Source organism: Fusarium mangiferae (genome assembly GCF_900044065.1).
Source record: "Fusarium mangiferae strain MRC7560 genome assembly, contig: FMAN_scaffold011, whole genome shotgun sequence".
Taxonomy (NCBI): domain Eukaryota; kingdom Fungi; phylum Ascomycota; class Sordariomycetes; order Hypocreales; family Nectriaceae; genus Fusarium; species Fusarium mangiferae.
In genome coordinates this window covers 537,061-555,026 of record NW_024573931.1, presented here as the reverse complement: position 1 = coordinate 555,026, position 17,966 = coordinate 537,061, and the positions used below count along the sequence as shown (strand labels likewise).

Below are 17,966 nucleotides of genomic sequence, written 5' to 3'. Positions count from 1 at the left end.
CTAGGGATTTGATATCATGGCTGGCAAGGGAATTGGGTGCCTGGCTGAGGCCATGGGTGCTCTGCGGGTGTCTGCCAAGGTATGTGAAGAGACTGCAAATCGCTTCAATGCTAACAGATGAAGCCGGCGACACTCAACAAGGCCTTTACAAGGTCAATGGCCACAGAAGTCTCTCCAAAGAATACTGCAGAGGCTAAATCTCCAAACACCACACAAGGCATTCTCGAATCTTGGAAGCCCAGTACGACTCCCGTCAGCCGTCAATGACCTTACTGACCACCGCAGTCACAACTGTTCCCGTTACAGTCCACGCCTTTCCCTCGCTGGAACCGACTTCTCTCGAACGATGGGACGTCAACCACCTCTACCTCCCTCTCCGCCGAGATCTCCTCCATCTCGCCGTCGTCTACGAAGGTGACAACACCCGTCAAGGAACCGCCTCCTCCAAAACCCGTTACGATGTCCACGGCTCCCATCGAAAGATGCGTCCGCAAAAGGGAACTGGTCGAGCTCGTATGGGAACCAAGCAGAGCCCCGTGAATCGTGGCGGTGGAAAGACATTCGGTCCTCATCCCCGCGACTTTGGCACCAGCCTTACCCGAAAGGTGTACGACAAGGCATGGCGCACAGCTCTGAGCTACCGGTACCGAAAAGGCGATCTGATTGTGTGTGAGGACGGCATGGATCTTGCGCTGCCGACTGATTACGAGCTCGTTGCTGGAAAGTACCTCAAGGACGGGTTGAAGGAGGCGTATCTCAAGCGTTACATGACGGGAGTGCTGGGTAACCTTGGCCTGGGCCGTGCTAGCGGTCGAACTCTTTTTGTTACTGGAAACCGACGTGAAGCTCTATTCGGCGCCATGGAGCAGCTTCCTTGGGAGGGCAGAGCACTAGACCTGCAAGATGTTGATGTCAAGGACCTTTTGGAGACAGGCAAGGTGGTCCTGGAACGGAGCGTGCTCAAGGAGATGATCAGGAAGCACCAGAGCGATTTGGTGAGCAGAGTTGTTGTGCAAGGCCTGGTCAAGGGGCCCAAGTTAGGGACACCAGTGATTAGGGCATGAGCGTGTAAACTACCTGTATTATTCTGTATACAATCGCATGCATTCATCAGTGGACATTCCTGTGAAGGCTAATCTCGTCAAGTTATCATCGTTGCGGGTATCGTTAGATTGTCATCTATGAGCACAATATTATACATGGGAGTCTACAATGCTCCGCCGACAAGCGAAACAATCCACATGGCAACCCTGACTTTGAGCCCAACTCTTCGTTCAGTGCGGGCAAAGTCATCTCGCGTTGCCTTGGTAGCATGTTCCTGCAGCCATAGCTGTTCCTCTCCAAGTCTTCCCTTCAGTCCTTTATCGCGGGTTACGATCAAAGCACCCGCTTCGAGATCATGAGAGTAGCTTCGCTTGGTATAGTTGGAACTTCCAATAATACTCATAGCGGGGTTCTTGTCACCGGGCATTGTCACCCAGAGACCCTTGGCGTGATATGTCCATCCACCAGGTTGACCAACAACACCATAACGCCATTCCTTCAATGTGATGTCGTTATCACGGCCTTGGTGATGGACGCGATGGACGAAACGGCGGGCAAGGAGAGTGTAGGCATCAGGGAGGAGACCCGAGACACCTTTCGACTTGTAGAAACCGTTTGCCTCAGGAGAAGCTGTGATAACGGTATTTGAGGTAGATGCGGTGTTGAGGAGGAGTTTTGTCAGAGAGGGAGCGGGGTTGAAGTAGCCTGCTGTAAAGGTCCATGAAGACTCGCGATATTCGGGCAGAGCGAGAGTCTTGAGGATGTGTGTAATGACGGGGAGCTCAGTTGAAGTGTCGGGTTTCATGACCTGGGACATTTGCCCAAGCATGTAAACTCGAGTATCAGTAATGTCGTTCTCAGGCTTGGTTGTCGGATGTAACAGAGTCTGGAGTGTTGATGTAGTGCTCTTGATGAAAGACTGGGGCTCCTCTAATGGCGAAGGAGCAGAGTTCTTCTCTGGCCATGAGAGTGTGAAACCCGCTGGTTCTGTTGAGGGTCGAACCAAGAAGCTAAAGGATGTAACCCCTGAATGGATCTTCCAGAAATGATCAGTCACCGCCTTTGAAGCAAAAAGATGATATCGATCTTGACGGTTGGTAAAGTAATCAGTCGACAGATTTGCCCTGAAAAGTCAGTATATCTTCAACCCCGAGTCTTTCGACATACCCAGACATGATGATCTCATCATCAACACCATAAAGCTTCATGTGCTGAAGTCCCCAGCCCTCATTTATCCTCTTGGGAATATATTGTTTCCTCAATCCAGTGAGATTTGGCGTGTGATACATTCGAATTTCCACACGGTCTGCCCCAAACTCCTCGACCAGGGGCGCAAGTAACGATGCACTCGATGGATTAGGCGCCTCTCTTGTCCCTCGCAACGCATCTGTAAGAATACTTAATTTGACGTCCGGATTCTTCCTCAACGCCTCCTGCAGCGTCTCAATGAGTTCCTTTTCCGACTTTCCAATGTACAGCGTCGACAAGAAGATCCGTCGCTGTGCTTTTCGTATGCGATCCTAAACAATCAGCCCTGTCATTTTCGTACCAATGGTAGTCCCACCTTGAGCGTTTCGTAAAACTCGGCTGGAGTACGAATAATCTGGATCTGCTCCCCTCGAACATCGAAACTCGGTGCCAATCGATCCAATTCAGTGACGAAAGGGGCCAAAGCTCCAGCGTTATTCACAGAACCCTGAGTGTTTCCAGCTGGCATCGCATACTGCCTGGTCTGGACTCTTGCGCTGGGAACTCTAGGCTTGAAGCTTGCGGCACGCAGCCTTGTAGTGCATCGCGCACAGCTCCGAGTAAGCATCCCGAATCGCTAACCTCAATTAAAGCTGCTATTAAAAGTGCTTGTATCCGTAAATCGGTGGAATTTCTGGTTGAGCTTCGAGGTACGTACCCATCGTCACGAAATCAATCTGCCGAGGTTGACCCGCGGTAATCTTCAAACCTCACATCATCGACAAGCTATCAACAATCATCCTGCTGAGGTCAATTGTCGCTCAACCGCCATCATGTCGACAATCTCACGAACATTGTCCAACCTGCGCAAGGTTGGAATCAAGGCAAGTCTGCTGTCACCCGCCAATGAGCCAATGCTAACTTGACTAGGACTACTTTGTCCAGATGCTGGTAGGTACCTGACCGAACGATCTCGACTCTGGCTAATGACGCCTGCTCTCACGAATAGTACATCGGTACGCTTCCTCGAATATCCGCCGAATCATCCACTGACATCCGCAGGTGACACCAAGGCTGGTCGTCTGATTGGCACCGATCGCGCCGGCAACAAGTTCTTTGAGAACAACGAGGAACTCCCCCTCCGAACACGCTGGGTCGAGTACGCCAAGCACGACTACGACGCCGCTCACATTGAGCCCGGATGGCACGCCTGGATCAGCTACAGCGTCGATAAGCCTCCTACCGAGGACCCCCTACTACAAGCCGGTGTCCGAGCCTTTGAGCCCTCACGCGCCCTCCCCAACTTTACCCAGACCCGCGGCGCTTTCAAGACTTACAACACGTATGTTTCGCATTTCGTAGGAGGCAAAATTCTGACCGTTTTAGTTCCAAGTCCAAGATCTCGGCATGGGAGCCTGTGGCGGCGCCTCGGGCATGAGGAGTGGTCAAATGTATATAAATTCGCGTAGAGGTTCATTGAGAAACCCAAGCATTGAATTCAGAAGCTGCCAGTTCTACAGCTAAAAATGATATAAGATCTAGAAAATGTGCACTCTATGGTCTTCAGATCCTTCTTATACGAACTACATAAGAAATCTCACGATCTACGACTTTGCTTCAATTGCAGATTTGATGGCTAAATGGTCAGCAGAGTTTGGAAACTGGACGGGCTACTAACCTTCACATGTCACTCTAGCATCTCCAAACAGCATCTTTGCGTTGGGCATGTAAAACATGGGGTTTGGAACATCAGCTGCTCTTGTTAGCTGCATTCGAACAAGGGACGGGCAACTTACCATAACCACTGGCCATGCCTCTCTTCATGACGACAACCTGCTTGGCTTTCCAGGCATGCAGCACGGGCATACCCTCAATAGAGCTGCCCTTTTCCAGAGCAATAGGGTTGACGGTATCGTTGGCGCCAATGACAACAGCCAGGTCAGTCTCGGAAAAGTCATCGTTGATCTCATCCATTTCCAGGACGATATCATATGGCACGCTGGCTTCAGCGAGAAGAACATTGCACTGACCAGGCATACGACCTGCGACTGGGTGAATGGCGAAACGGACAGTGATACCCTTGGATCGAAGAGTCTTGACAATGTCTGAGATGGCGTATTGAGCCTTGGCAACGGCCATACCGTAGCCAACAATGAGAATGACCTTTTCAGAGTTGAGAAGTGCATCGGCAAGGTCATCTACTGAGGTCTGGGTGACTTCTCCCTGAGGTTTAAACTCCTGTAATGCAGTTGGCGTGCCCAGACCTCCGAATAGCACGTTTGTCAGTGATCTGTTCATGGCCACGCACATGATGTACGACAGAATTGAACCAGATACACCGATCAAGGCTCCAACAGTGGTGAGAAGGGGATTCTCAAGCATGAAACCCTCTGCAACAAGGGCGAAACCGCTGTATGCGTTCAAAACAGTGATGACGACGGGCATGTCAGCACCTCCAATGGCAGATGTGGTGGTGTATCCCTTGATGAAGCTCAAAACAGTGCTTCCAGCAAGCGCTCCAGCTGCAACCAAGGGGTTCCCTGGGGCCATTGTAATGAAAGCACCCATGGTGGCTGCGTTACTTGCGAGTAATCCTGAGTTAATGATATGCCGTCCAGGCAGGATCTTTGGCTTAGATGTCATCCTGCCGGCGAGCTTGAGGAACGCAACTATGGATCCGGTAAACGTGATGCCACCGATAACAACACCGAGGTATGCTGTGACGAGATGGAGAGTGGAAGGGTCCATGACATCAGCCATGACACTACCGATACTAGTCAAGACGGCAGCAAGACCAACCACAGAGTGAAGAGCGGCGACAGTTTGAGGAAGATCGGTAGGAGTGATTCGCTTTCCGATGAGCATACCAGCGACAGTACCAAGTGCAGCAAGACCACCAAACTGAGTGAGGACTTCAGGGGTAAAGCCAGCAGCGAGCAGACTAGCCAATACACCTGTACCGACACCGAGGATACCGAGAGCATTACCCATGCGCGCAGTGGCTTGGGAAGCAAGACTAGAGACGGAGCCAATGCAAAGAACAGAGCTGACGAGATAACCGGCTTGAACGAGACCAGCAGCACCAGTGGATGCAGCAGCTACGAAACCGCCACCACAAACAACAGCAGGAATTGCATAGAGCCAGGGGTACTCAGGGGGGTCAGTAGGTCCTGTTCCTGTTAGCTGGGTTGAGTGGGAGATCAAACAACTCACGCTTGAACATATCCAGCATACGCTTGGTGATGACAAAACCACCACCAACATTGACAAAAGCCAGCAAAACACTGAGAGCGCCAAAAGCTTGAGGAATAGTCTCGGGCAGGAATCCGCCTCCAAGGATGAACAAACCACCAATGCCGACCATACCGGAAATAGCGTTGGTGACACTCATCAGAGGAGAGTGGAGAGCGGGAGCAACACCCCAGACAGCACGATATCCAATAAGACCAGCCAGAGCAAAGGTGAAAGCGTTCGACATGAGAAGAGGGCTGGTCCATTTTCCAAGAGCCAAGATACTGCCCATACCAGCGGTTACGCCAGCAACTTCACGGGTCTTCTTTTGCCAGGGAGTCAGAGCTACAGGTTCAGGGGCCACTTCGGCTGCCTCAGTCTTTACAGGTGGAGGAGGAGGTGCTGCGCGAGGAGCGGGCGGCAGGATATCTCCTTCTTGGGTGACGATTGCACCTCGGACGACTTCATCTGATAGATCAATTCCGAAAGCGCTGGGCTCAGGGGTCATGGAGAGCAGAAACTTGGTGATGTTGTTGGAGTAGAGGGTCGAGGACTGAGTTGGCAGACGAGAGGGAAGATCAGTGTATCCTAAAATGTCAATGTCAGTAGACTTCAAGCAAGGGAAATGGACATACCAATAATCTTGACATCGTTGTAGACGGCCAGTTCACCCTTCTTGGTAGCTTCACAATTACCTCCAGCTTCAGCAGCCAGATCGACAATGACACTTCCAGGTTTCATAACATCGAGGATATCGTTCTTGAGCAGTTTCGGGGCAGGCTTTCCAGGGATCAATGCAGTGGTGATGATGATGTCGACTTCCTTGGCTTGGTCTTTGAACAGCTTCATTTCAGCTTCGATAAATTCCTTGCTCATTTCCTTGGCGTATCCACCAGCTCCAGATCCATCCTCTTCAAGTTCGACTTCGATGAATTCGGCTCCAAGAGATTGAACCTGTTCGCGAGCAGCAGATCGAGTATCGAAACCACGGACAATGGCACCCATACGACGGGCAGTAGCAATAGCACTCAAGCCAGCAACGCCAGCACCAATAACCAAAACCTTGCAGGGAGGAATCTTTCCAGCAGCAGTGACTTGACCAGTGAGGAACCTACCAAAGACATTGGACGCCTCGAGAACAGCTTTGTAACCGGCAATGTTGGCCATGCTGCTGAGGGCGTCAAAGACCTGAGCTCGGGAGATACGGGGAATCATGTCCATGGCGAAACTGGTAGCTTTTCTAGCGGCAATCTTTTCGACGAGTTCTTTGTTCTGAGCGGGCTGGAGGAATGAAATGATGGTTTGGCCTTCTTTCATGGATTCAACCTCTCCGAGACCGGGACCGCGAACCTTGAGAACGATGTCTGAGTTGGACCAGACTTCCTTGGGACCATTGACAAGAGTTGCGCCGGCTTTTTCATAGGCGGCATCGAGGAAATCAGCAGATGTACCAGCACCACGCTCAACGAGAACCTGTTTGAAGCCTTTTTTCTTGAGGAGTGCAACATTAGCAGGCGTGAGAGCTACACGGCGCTCCCCGGGAAAGATCTCGGTTGGAACACCAACAACAAGATGATCATAGGGAGTTGTCTTGGGAAGAACCACGGTGGAATATTTGCGAGGGGGTGCAGAAGCATGGTGGATCAATGCGAGAGGCTTGGGGACGTCTGCGACAAGAGCATGCTGTCGAGGAGCTCTCAAGGTGCTGTGCCATTGCTTGCGACGAGAAAGGACATCTGAAGCTTATTAGCTTGAGCTTCACCAGTCGAAAAAGCGTACCTTGAACTCGATACCCTTTCAATTGCTTCTGTATAAAGAAGGAGGAGGCGCACAGCTCGGAAGCTGACGCTGGAACCGCGGACGAGGCCAGCGGGCGAAGCATTTGGGATGCCATGATTAAAGAATCATGAGAGCGATTGCGAGACCGGAACGAGTGGATCGCTTAGCTCCGTCACCTCAGGTGCCGAACTGTCGAGGCCTGTGTATCCAAAAGCGACAAAGCAGTCAAACGTGAGATTTCCAAAAGAGAGGGAATAAAAACAAGAGACAAAACAATCGAGGGGTTGCGCTGCGTTTATTGTCTCTGTGTCATGTGTTTGGTTGTCGGGTACCCCCCGTTCCTCCAGCTCCCGCAGCTTACCTTAGGTAGACCCTGTTCTCCCGGGGTTCTATTAGCCGCCCCGGAAGAGGGGCTCGGTCCACTGACGCCGCTAAAACCTGGGGGAGGGGCCGCAGCATCAAGCGATGCAGGGTGTCATCGAATCATAGACTACCTCACCAGCGGGAGCTTCGGGAGAATAAGAGTAGCGACATGTTGTGCATCCAGTCAGATGAGTTTGTGGCTACGGACCTGCCTGATCAAGTCTTGCCGAGACGCTTGGCTCCAAATGCAGAGGGTTTCCCCTCCTCGGACGTTGAAATCCGGGCGTGAAACGGTCCAAGATGGGTTGAGCATGATGTATGATGTATTTGACGTGGGGTACGTTTCAGCGGCTTATCCATCGGCAGCAGGCCCATTGACCTATGTGAGTTATCATCTCAACATATTTGGTGTACTTGTGTACAGGACTCGGTCAGTTGCACCAGCTTGAAGAAACTCGTCTTTTGTGTACGGACGGTCAGGATCTTGAGTTCAGTCACGCTCATGATAACTCATCGCTCAAGTGCATCCTCGACTTGGCCGATGAAACACCAAACACTGTCAGACAAAACCCAGCCCATCTCATACTCTCTAGGGGAGGATAGAAAACCCAGGACCCTAATCCTAAAGATAGAAATGATTTAGGTACGTTAGTCTATGCTTAGGATAACTTTCCTAAGTTTAGGATATCTTTTGCTAAGTTTATTTTACAATCCCATATCCAGTCTTGATGCATTATTGCTCCCTCCAAGCCCCTTCTGGTCATTTCTCACTGATGTAGCCATTTATAATACAATTCTACTAGCAGCTTGAAACCATCATAGCTCGTCCAGAATTGTATTCACCACACAGGCGAGAGTATCACAACTAGCTAATGAGGGCGTTGAGTAACGAGAAGCATCTCACTCACGTACACATATTCTTTCTAGCATGAACAACGATCTATCGTTAACTGTGTGGCTCAAGTGACTGGATGGTCCTGAGTACTGGGTGTACAAACTGCAGCTACGTAAATTGTCTGACTTGACCGAGAACCATGTTGCTTATGTACCACTCTCAGGTAGCTAATAAGACTCCATTCACACAGCGTATGTACCACTGTCCTGTGAAGTTTGGCAGTAAGCAGAGATCCAGGGATCTTCAGACCTAGGGTAGCACTTCATGTACATTGCCAAAGAGGCACATCTCGATTAAGATCGCTTAGATTCCCGATGGGTTTAAGCAGACACACTTTCAAGCGACAACTGCATTCGATACCTATATCCGTCAAAGGGAGTATGTCCCTCGATTACTGTTTCAATGGTACAGTGACGAGAAGTAGATCAAGTCTCATAATCGCGACATAAATTGAACGAGAAAGGTCGCTTATTTCTCACGAATGCTTTGCTTATCATCAGTCATTTAAGGCATCACATTCATCAATACTAGACGATAGTATTTAGATGAACGACTTAAACTTGCTCTCATGATAAGTGAGTGAGTGGCACATCTCATATCACCAAGTGTTGCTTCCCCATTAAGCCTAACGCGGGTGTAATGGTGTGAATCTCAACACCAAAACTGGTCTTGTAATTTAATCACGAGAGCCTCTCCCACCTGACCATAATAATCACCCAACTCACAATAAGACTTTAATCGCAGTCTTCTTCTCATCATCTTTAATTCAGCAAACTCCAACATGCCTCGGAAAGCGCCTATTCACCACTTCTCATATCGCTCTCTAATCATCCCACCAATCCTCCTGGCCGCAGCAACCATTGTCGCTCTCTTCCTCCACTCAGACGTCAACTTTGCTCTTCTCTGGTCCCAATGTCACTCTCGCGCTCGTCTCCCTGGTGTCAGTCACATTCCAGGTCTCGGAACGCCTCTATGTTATCTCATCAGCTTCTTCCGCGCCGCGCTTCATTCACTGCGCAGCCGCGCGGTCATGGGCGTTGTTCTAGCCTTTATCGGTGGCCTCTTGACAGTGAGCACCGTTGAATCAGCGCGTATCTGCAATGCGCCGAATGTCCTCATCGCGTATCCTACTGGTCCGTGGTTGGTATTTGATCTTGTGGGTGGTGCTGTCGTTTGGGAGCTTGTTATTATCCCTGCGTTTCTGCATCGCGCGAGAAGTGTTTTGAATGCACAGAGAGACGACGGAGGTGACGTCCACCAGATATTCACGAGCCGTCATCTTCCTGATAATGAGCTCGTGGCTATTCCTATCAGTGTGGCGCTTGGTTACTTTCTTCCGTCTTTTCTGATGCTGTTCTATACAACTCCCGAGACGATCGGCATCTGGCTCTTCTTCCCGATCTATGTCGAGATCATTCGTCAGATTATTCGTCACACTATCTCTGCACTGAGGAGGGTTGACCCATCACTCGTCCACCTCGCATCGAATCGGTGGTCTCTGCTGTTTGTTTACATACTGCCCTTGATCTGCTCGGTTCTAGCGCATGTTTCTTTCATCTGGAGCTTGACTCAACCCGACGACCGCAAGGAGATGACAAGGTCAATCATTGTCTTTATTGAAGTCAACGCCCAGTTCATCTTCTGGACCGTTCTGTACTGGATGTTGGTGGAGGTTGGGTGGCGTGTTCCTTTGACAACAATGGTCACTTCCATTGTTGTAGGGCCTGGCGCTGGAACGTGTGTTGGGTGGATATACCGAGAGAAGCTCATTCATCACGATAATGAGCAAGACAATGAGAGTGACCAAACAGTAGATGAGGAGACGCCTTTGTTGCATGATTGATACCCTGTTACTTTTATAGCCCTAATTCTTATAGACATGCTTCATGACTGATCAATAGACCCGAGCACTTTACAGTTGCCAGACTGTCACGTACAGGTCCAGACCTTCTATGGTACACATATGATACAGATTAACCCACTCACCATGCTCAATCCTGTAGTCTTGACAATATCCTCTCTCTGATGACCTGTGATGCCACTACTGCTCCATGCTGTAATGTGATGGCACCAATGATAGCCATGATGGCACCGTTGAGCACGACATCGGCACCTGAAGCTCGGAGCTTTTGCACCTACTGCAAGTTAGTCGGGTTTCTGCGGACAGGAGATGTATGTACCTGTCTGGGCTTCCACCGCACAACATCGATCAATCCCACTTCAGCTGCCAAGCCAGATAATCTCTCCTTGCCGACGACGTCCTTGGGTCCTTTGATAGAGAGATTGTCTACCGATTGCAAATTTGGATGCACGAATGGCTGGCGATCAAATCCGTCGTCAAAATTCGGTGTTCCCATTGGACCTTGGGCAACAATTGTCTTTGTCGTCTCCATGACAAGAGTCATCCGTCCTGGTAGAGTCAGCATAGACCAACATTCATCCCTCGCCCCACCCACCTAGAAGTGCCAATCGGTCGTTGAATCCTCTCCGCCCCTGATCAAAGCTCTTGTGCGTGACAGCCAACCACTTGAGCTCCTCGGGCAGCAGTTTGCTGCCTCCAGGACCCAGCAGGCGCTCGTACACCTCGTCCAACCTCTTGGGATCGTTGTTGACAGTCCAGACCTTGTTCTGGGGATTCTTTGCCCAGTCGAGTTGCAGAGGCGCCTTCATAGCAGCAGGCGTCTGGCTCCATCGTGGCACGACACCAGAGGAAGACGGGGTCTTGGTCTTGAATGATTCGGGTGTTGAGTCGGTAGCGTAGGTGCGCACGCAAGGCATGAGGGTTCGGGCGGCATGACTGCTCCGCCAGAGGCCAGGGCGGCAGGGTTGAAGGGCCATGGTGATGAATGGGAACAAGCCGGGCTCGAATTGCATCTGATGTTCACTATCGAGATGGGCTAAATGTGAAGCTTGGCCGCGAACATTTTCTCCAGGTCACGTGGAGAAAAGCCGTCGCCCCACTCGTCAACACCAAGTTCACGCCGAGATGGAAGATCTGGAGCTTCACTTTTTTCTCCTGGGACCACCATCGCTAGGCTACGCGACACTTTGGCTCTCATCAAAAATACGATTGAAATAAAAATAACAAGCCAATAATCTAAGAAAACTTTCTAGATACAATTAGTTACTTGGAAAAATACAGGCCTAGGCCGAATATTCCCGCGTAATCAGATTGCCAGTGCGGCCCCTCCTCTGTGCTTACTCCTCGTCCTCGATCTTCTTCTCATCCCCGTCCCCCTTGCCGACCTCTTTATCCTTGATGATCTCCACCTCCTCTTCTCCGCCCCCCTTTACATCCTCCTCCGTCTCAATCTCGTCCTGGCTGAACCCGTCAATATATCCAACACACACCCGCAGAGGAACGACGACATACGGAACGTGGTAATCCCATCCATCTTTATGCCCATAAAGCACCAGCATAGGCGACACAACCAGTTCGACAGGTAGACCATTGCATAGGGCTTCGTCATGGAGGCCAACTGATTCCATCACGACTTTAGTGCCTAATCCCTCGGCTCTGGCTGAAAATGGAAATCCACATGCCTTGTTGGTATTGGGGTCATGGAAGACAAGCCGAGGAGTATGGCGACCACTGTCCAAGATTAACTCGAACTCGGCGATCAACTTTACAAGAGTTGAGATATCCTTTTCCAACAAGGGGCTAGGATTCTCAGGGAAGTATTGGCCAAGCGCTTTCTTCAAGATCTTGGTCACGCATCTCGGCTCAATCCTGATTTCATTGATCAAATATCCTATCCGATTGTCATTGTCGCGTAGCCCAAGGGAGTAATAGAAATTGATTGTGGTGAATCGCCAGTTGGGGTACTGGAAACGCAGGTCTTGTTCGTCGTAACGGAAGTTTTTCTCTATGGCCAAGGTCAGTCTCACGAATACGTGATTCTTTTTCATCTCCCTTACCTCGCAAGAAGCGTTCCATTGCAGCTTGAGCTTCCCAATACGGCGATGTCCACTCAATATCCTGACTCTTGCCAGTGAAAAAGCACTCATCAATGATCTCCCAGATCCACCGTTGGAACATAAACTGGCGCACAACAGGTGTCTCGAAGAGCTGTTGGGCACAGGGCGAATATCCGATGAACCTTTGCTGAACAGCCTCATCAAGTCTATCCCAGGAAAGATCCCCGAAACCAGCTTCCTCTGTGAACCCGACAATGAGACCATTGAAGGGACCCCATTCATCGTGAAGAGCGTGTTGTAGGTAGCCCAAACCAGCATCACGCTGAATAGCCCGTCGGAATTCTTCAAGGCCATCGTTCCTCAGCCTATTTTGTTCAGCGATGGCAGGGTAGTTCACCTGCATTTCTTCTTTTGACAATGGTTTGCCCCAAAGTTCTCTCTCTGCATCTGTCGGCGATGCATCTTTCGGCCAAGTCTTCGAAAACGTTCAGTTCAGAAACAAATATGGACGGCTGTAAAGTGGCTACTCACTCTGTCGACCCCTGAGTCCGAAGGTCCTTGCACGGCGCTCTCTCCCATCTTTGTGTTCTGTCCTGGAACCGCCTCTTGCTGATCTTTTGACACTCTTGCGATCTTGGCGTCTTTGTCTTGGCCAGGTTTACTGCAAGACTCCAGCCGCTTGGATCTTCGAGGGCCAGCCATGTTCTGAGAAGTAAGAAAGAGGCGACCGCCGATGAGTGAGAAATTTGAAGGAAAGGAGGATTGTTTCCAAGTCCACCCATTTCCAAAGTGCGAGCAGCCCTTCGCGTTATGTACACATCCTTGTCTATTACCAAAGCCGGACCACCTTTGTCATCCCCGCAACACATGACCATAGGAGTACAGGTCCAATTAACACAGACTGCCAGATAAAGGAGTCAGTTTAGGTATGACAAGCGGCTGTGCGTGGCTGGACAAACAACGCCTCTGCTGGGATAGTTTCAGCTCTGTGGGCATCCGCTGCATGGACGAGAGGCAAACAGAGATTATCCCCATCTGCATTAGAGAAGCTAGCATCAAGCCTGTCGATGAATCCAGTACCTTTAATTTTATTTTTGTCATTGTACCAGAAGAGGGTGATGGGGCTTGTTTCTTTATTGGTGGCATATTGGACAAAGAAACGACAACTCTCTATTCACACAGCCCGTGCCTCCCAGATAACGGCCTTTCCCCTTCGCAATATCGCAGATGCCGTCTCTCATTGGCTTGTTTGTCTTGTTTTGAATGTGTAGCTGGGGATATGTAACTGAGCTAATGTAGCTTCCAGCTGCGAGGCGGATATCCAAGCACGTCTCCGTTGAGAATTCACTGATGAGTGGCTCTTTTGGAATACACTGACCAGTACAGTCTCCCTTTCCCACTCTGCCTCGTGCCACAACGGAAACTATTGGTGTTGACCAACATTTCGTTCTATTGATGTCTTGCAATGACCCCTTAACCGCGTGACTAGTCATATCGTTGCCTATCGTTTCCTCACTGACCTACCATGTACGACAGGCCACAAGGCCTAGGTTGTGACGCATCGGATAGTACATACATGGGCTGCACTGCCTACGAGGCTTCTGTTCCGGGGTACTCATGACACCAGCGTCACTTAAGCTCCCTCATCTCCTGTCTGTCAGACACTCACAATTTCCATCAGACTATACTTCAACTTACTTCGGTTACTACTTCAGTTCACATTGATTAAAGAGCCGAGCAAACATGGACTCTTCGTCTGGGAGCAGAACTCGTGTCATTGTTGCCCTAGATTTTGGGACTACGTAAGTTTCGTGGGTGTTTTACAACACATCTCTTGATACTCACTTTGCTCACTCAACTCTGTAGTTTCTCAGGAATTTCGTATGCGCTACTGACGAACAATGGAGCCAAGTCATTCTCTTGGAGATCCGACGGCGGATGGTTACAGAAAACCCCTACGCGGATCGAGCTTTCTAAAACTACTATCGAATGGTTTAAGCTTAGCTTACTCCACCGTGATGATCTACCATCAGATGTGAGGAACTCACGCAAGTTTGAGGAATTAACCAAAGCCCGTGAGGCAATCAATGTCACGGCCATCAATGCAACAGCACGCTACCTTGGCGAAATCTGGAAAGTCTTTCTCGGGGAGCTTCAGAAGGACATCCGCCACCCTGACATCCAGGTATCCGTCACAGTCCCTGTGCTTTGGCCACTCTATGCTCGTCAAGCCATGGAAGAAGCCCTGAATCGAGCAGGGATTCTGAACGAGAATGTAGTTCTGGCGCCTAAATTCCTTATTGAGCCAGAGGCTGCGGCTCTGGCTTTCTTTTCGAATGCACACTACTTCGATACAAACGTAAGAAACTTTTTGAACTCTCGGTCATCTGCTTATGCTCAACACTCCAATAGATCTCCAAACTCAAACCCGGAGAGACAGTCATGGTCTGCGACTGTGGCGGCGGTACCGTCGTAAGTTTCCCGTCACCCTACCCAAGCTTTCTTGTTTGGTGCTCATCCCTCATCAAGGACACTGCCGCCTATAAAATCCGCTCTATTCACCCCTTCCGCGTCGATGAAATCCGCACTGGCCAATGTATCTTTGCAGGAGCTTGCCTGCTAGATGATGGATTCATGAAACTTCTAAAGGAGAAGGTCGAGACGATTATCTCTCCCCAGGCGTTCAAAGCCCTGACAGATAAAGATCTCTACTACATAACCTCCGATAGATGGGAGACTCTTATAAGACGGCGCTTCGGAGACAACTTCCCTACCCAGAAGATCTATCTGCCATTCAAGTGGGCTGCGAGCCGCCAGAGAAGAATGCCCATTGGGCAAGGCGATGACGTTACATTCACCCAGTAAGTGATCGAGACTCGTGTATCGTCTTATGGGCTACAGCAGTTAGACATCGTGCTGACAGTAAATTTAGTGATGATCTTGCTTCGATCTTTGACCCCATTGTGGGAAAGATTACACAACTGATCGAGGAGGAGATGCTGGGGATTTCAGCCAATCTTTCAAAGGACGTGTCGGTGAGTGAAAGGCCTCCAACGCTCGTATTAAGCAACGCCAACTAACGCGAACATCACCAGTACCTCGTTGTGGCCGGAGGTTTCGGGCAGAATGCCTACCTGCGACAGAAAGTCGCAGAGACTGTGGCCAGAGTTTCTCCCACCACGACCATCCTCGACTATCCAAAGAGAGAGGGGTAACTCTTCCAACCCCCCTTACACTCTGATAGCTGACGGTGCCATGAAGTTGGAATGCAGTGTCCATGGGAGCCGTTACCAAGGTTCTCCAAGAGCAGGCGTTTCAGCAACCGGCCTTAGTAACCTCCAGGATCGTCAGAGCTGGCTGGGGAGTTCGCGCCAGCCACGGGAACTCAATCATCTGGCTCGTCAAAGAAGTTGGTCTTTCCTCCCGGCTCATACTATTAATGCATTGCTAATAATCCTCCAAACAGAACGAATCTCTTGACGCTACCCAACCGAATCTACGAAACATACCCGCCGAAGCTCTTTCGGCAGAGTATCACACCGGCGGAGACGTTTTTGGTATTCGCGTCTGCCGCACAGACCCGCGGAAGAATGGAGGCCAAGGCTATCGAAATGTCTGTCAGCTCAGATGGAAGCCTGACACGGATGCCGACCTCAAGGCGCCGCTGCAGATCGACCTGATATGGGACGGGTCAGAGATGGAATTCTCGCTGTATTGCGGTGGGGTTCAGCAGAGCTCTGTGGACATTGAGTACTGCTGGAACATCTGAGCACCGGCTACCTTTCTTTGTCACTAGATCACATGTCTAGGTAGGTTTTGCAACAACATTGGTCGTATGGAAGCAGATCTCGGTATGCATACCTGGGCCTGTCTGACCATGTGTTTTATTCAGTAGTATTCTAGATTGTCAATACAGGAGCAAGATTGAAAAATGTGTACATTCATGGATGTGCCCTGGTGATGAGACGTACTGGTGCAATAATTGATAAATCAATCTTTACCCTTAGAACATCACCGATGGCGCCTCTCATCGACCCCATGGTCTTATATTGAACCTTGGCTAGGAAATGGCAGATTGTACGTGCTCACCAAACCATCAAAGGAATGAAAGACCGGGGTGCCGACCACCTGCCAAAGCTACAACGGTACACATTCCTAGAATAGGCCACTCCGAGGAGAATTCTATCTTTCCATCTTCAAAAGCCAATTTCAAATACTCACACTCAGCCTACAGTGCGATTCCTGTTGTTTGATCTATATATTTTTCAGGTACTGCATGAGGCTACTCCTGAAACAACCACAAGCAGAATCTAGGTGACCTTCACAAGAGAAGCCAGTTAACACAGCAGCTTTCCGAACCGATCAACTGGCATGCCCTGCAGAACTCCAGTTTGTCAAAATCCATTTTATGCCTGACCAAGGAGGAGTCTAGTGGGAGGCGGCGGTAAAGCCTTCGGAGCTCTTCCTGACCTTGAAGCTAGCGTCGACCTGGGAGCTTCTTGAGTCAAAGGCAATCGAGCAACCTTGGGGGTACCAGAAACACGTGGCACGAGAGCAGTGGCCAGAGCCCTAGCGATGATAGGCACCAGTGCAATAACTGGCAGAGGTGCCGACAGTGGAATGGGAGCAGCTAAGGGTCCAGGAGCAACGCCAGGAACAACCCGGGCCGCAGAAATCGTCACGATGAAAGGCGCAGAGGCGACAACGGGAGGAGATGCCACCGCCGGGGTCCTTGCAATTCGAGGAGGTCTTGAAGTTGACGGGATGATAGCGCTGCCTACCAAAGATCGAACATTTGGAACAAGTGCGACCTTGGGAGTCGATCGAACTTTGGGTACACGACCTACACTCGGCGTCGTTCTGACAAGAGGAGCATTGACAACGACCGGAGCAACTTCAAGCCCGGGCGCTCTGGCGACCTCGGGAGTAACATCAACTTCTGGAGCCGGTAGAGTCTGCGAGACCTGACGTGAACGAGGAGCCGGATCGGTGGTCGAAACCTGTCGAGAGCGAGGCGTGATCCCAGCACGAGAGACTTGCCGGGAACGAGGCGAAGGCATGACAAGAGGACTCTCGGGGATAGCAGGTAAGATGCGTGCTGGAGTTTCTGGGCTTCCTGGCGCTGGGCCAGTTCTTGGAGTGGTCACCCAGCCGAGCTTCACAGGGTCGCCATCCGGTATCTCCGTTGCTGTGGGAGTGACAGGACGGTTGAGAGTTGCATTCGAACCCTGATGACGAAGAGAAGCATTGGAGCCCCGGCGGCCCAGAGTTGGAGTTGTGGGACGGCGACCGAGTGTAGGCGTCGTTGGTCGACGAGTTGGAGTACTGGGACGTTCTGGTTGTCCCTTACGAATGGGACTGGTTCGTCGTTGAGAGGACTTTGTGCCCATTGCATAGCGAGGGGAGTCGGTCATGTTGACACGGATGTAAGTGGAAAGAAGTATTCTTCAAACTGATCTTTAACAGGCAAAAGTCAGGGAGACTGAGAACCTCTCCAGCTCAACTGACAACTGCGGCATTATATACCCTTCTACAGGCTGCCAGCTCA

The 17,966-nt window shown here is 50.5% G+C and overlaps 9 protein-coding genes across 9 annotated transcripts; 4 read left to right on the top strand and 5 right to left on the bottom strand.

Moving 5' to 3' along the window:
• Positions 1-16: 16 nt before the first annotated feature.
• FMAN_09996 (uncharacterized protein) lies at positions 17-1,064 on the top strand (the record flags this gene model as incomplete). The annotated part of the gene is made up of 3 exons (XM_041820620.1): positions 17-79; positions 124-241; positions 286-1,064. The coding sequence occupies 3 exons, from the start codon at positions 17-19 to the stop codon at positions 1,062-1,064; spliced, it is 960 nt and encodes a 319-aa protein (XP_041686482.1).
• A 143-nt stretch (positions 1,065-1,207) lies between these two features.
• On the bottom strand, positions 1,208-2,761 carry FMAN_09995 (putative phosphatidylglycerophosphate synthase PEL1; the record flags this gene model as incomplete). Its single annotated transcript, XM_041820619.1, has 3 exons — positions 1,208-2,168; positions 2,218-2,564; positions 2,609-2,761. The coding sequence occupies 3 exons, from the start codon at positions 2,759-2,761 to the stop codon at positions 1,208-1,210; spliced, it is 1,461 nt and encodes a 486-aa protein (XP_041686481.1).
• A 304-nt stretch (positions 2,762-3,065) lies between these two features.
• On the top strand, positions 3,066-3,701 carry FMAN_09994 (uncharacterized protein; the record flags this gene model as incomplete). Its single annotated transcript, XM_041820618.1, has 4 exons — positions 3,066-3,116; positions 3,178-3,183; positions 3,242-3,248; positions 3,295-3,701. 4 exons carry the CDS (start codon positions 3,066-3,068, stop codon positions 3,699-3,701), a joined length of 471 nt encoding a protein of 156 aa, XP_041686480.1.
• A 135-nt stretch (positions 3,702-3,836) lies between these two features.
• FMAN_09993 (uncharacterized protein) lies at positions 3,837-7,357 on the bottom strand (the record flags this gene model as incomplete). Its single annotated transcript, XM_041820617.1, has 6 exons — positions 3,837-3,868; positions 3,911-3,985; positions 4,029-5,402; positions 5,446-6,051; positions 6,099-7,199; positions 7,243-7,357. 6 exons carry the CDS (start codon positions 7,355-7,357, stop codon positions 3,837-3,839), a joined length of 3,303 nt encoding a protein of 1,100 aa, XP_041686479.1.
• A 1,924-nt stretch (positions 7,358-9,281) lies between these two features.
• On the top strand, positions 9,282-10,343 carry FMAN_09992 (uncharacterized protein; the record flags this gene model as incomplete). Its single annotated transcript, XM_041820616.1, has 1 exon — positions 9,282-10,343. The coding sequence occupies one exon, from the start codon at positions 9,282-9,284 to the stop codon at positions 10,341-10,343; it is 1,062 nt and encodes a 353-aa protein (XP_041686478.1).
• Positions 10,344-10,491: 148 nt separating this feature from the next.
• Positions 10,492-11,338, bottom strand: FMAN_09991 (uncharacterized protein; the record flags this gene model as incomplete). The annotated part of the gene is made up of 3 exons (XM_041820615.1): positions 10,492-10,635; positions 10,681-10,910; positions 10,957-11,338. 3 exons carry the CDS (start codon positions 11,336-11,338, stop codon positions 10,492-10,494), a joined length of 756 nt encoding a protein of 251 aa, XP_041686477.1.
• Positions 11,339-11,698: 360 nt separating this feature from the next.
• FMAN_09990 (uncharacterized protein) lies at positions 11,699-13,120 on the bottom strand (the record flags this gene model as incomplete). The annotated part of the gene is made up of 4 exons (XM_041820614.1): positions 11,699-11,822; positions 11,874-12,366; positions 12,419-12,893; positions 12,950-13,120. 4 exons carry the CDS (start codon positions 13,118-13,120, stop codon positions 11,699-11,701), a joined length of 1,263 nt encoding a protein of 420 aa, XP_041686476.1.
• Positions 13,121-14,161: 1,041 nt separating this feature from the next.
• On the top strand, positions 14,162-16,187 carry FMAN_09989 (uncharacterized protein; the record flags this gene model as incomplete). Its single annotated transcript, XM_041820613.1, has 8 exons — positions 14,162-14,220; positions 14,285-14,777; positions 14,831-14,890; positions 14,948-15,279; positions 15,351-15,453; positions 15,514-15,629; positions 15,680-15,827; positions 15,885-16,187. The coding sequence occupies 8 exons, from the start codon at positions 14,162-14,164 to the stop codon at positions 16,185-16,187; spliced, it is 1,614 nt and encodes a 537-aa protein (XP_041686475.1).
• Positions 16,188-16,824: 637 nt separating this feature from the next.
• FMAN_09988 (uncharacterized protein) lies at positions 16,825-17,832 on the bottom strand (the record flags this gene model as incomplete). The annotated part of the gene is made up of 1 exon (XM_041820611.1): positions 16,825-17,832. The coding sequence occupies one exon, from the start codon at positions 17,830-17,832 to the stop codon at positions 16,825-16,827; it is 1,008 nt and encodes a 335-aa protein (XP_041686474.1).
• Positions 17,833-17,966: the final 134 nt, after the last annotated feature.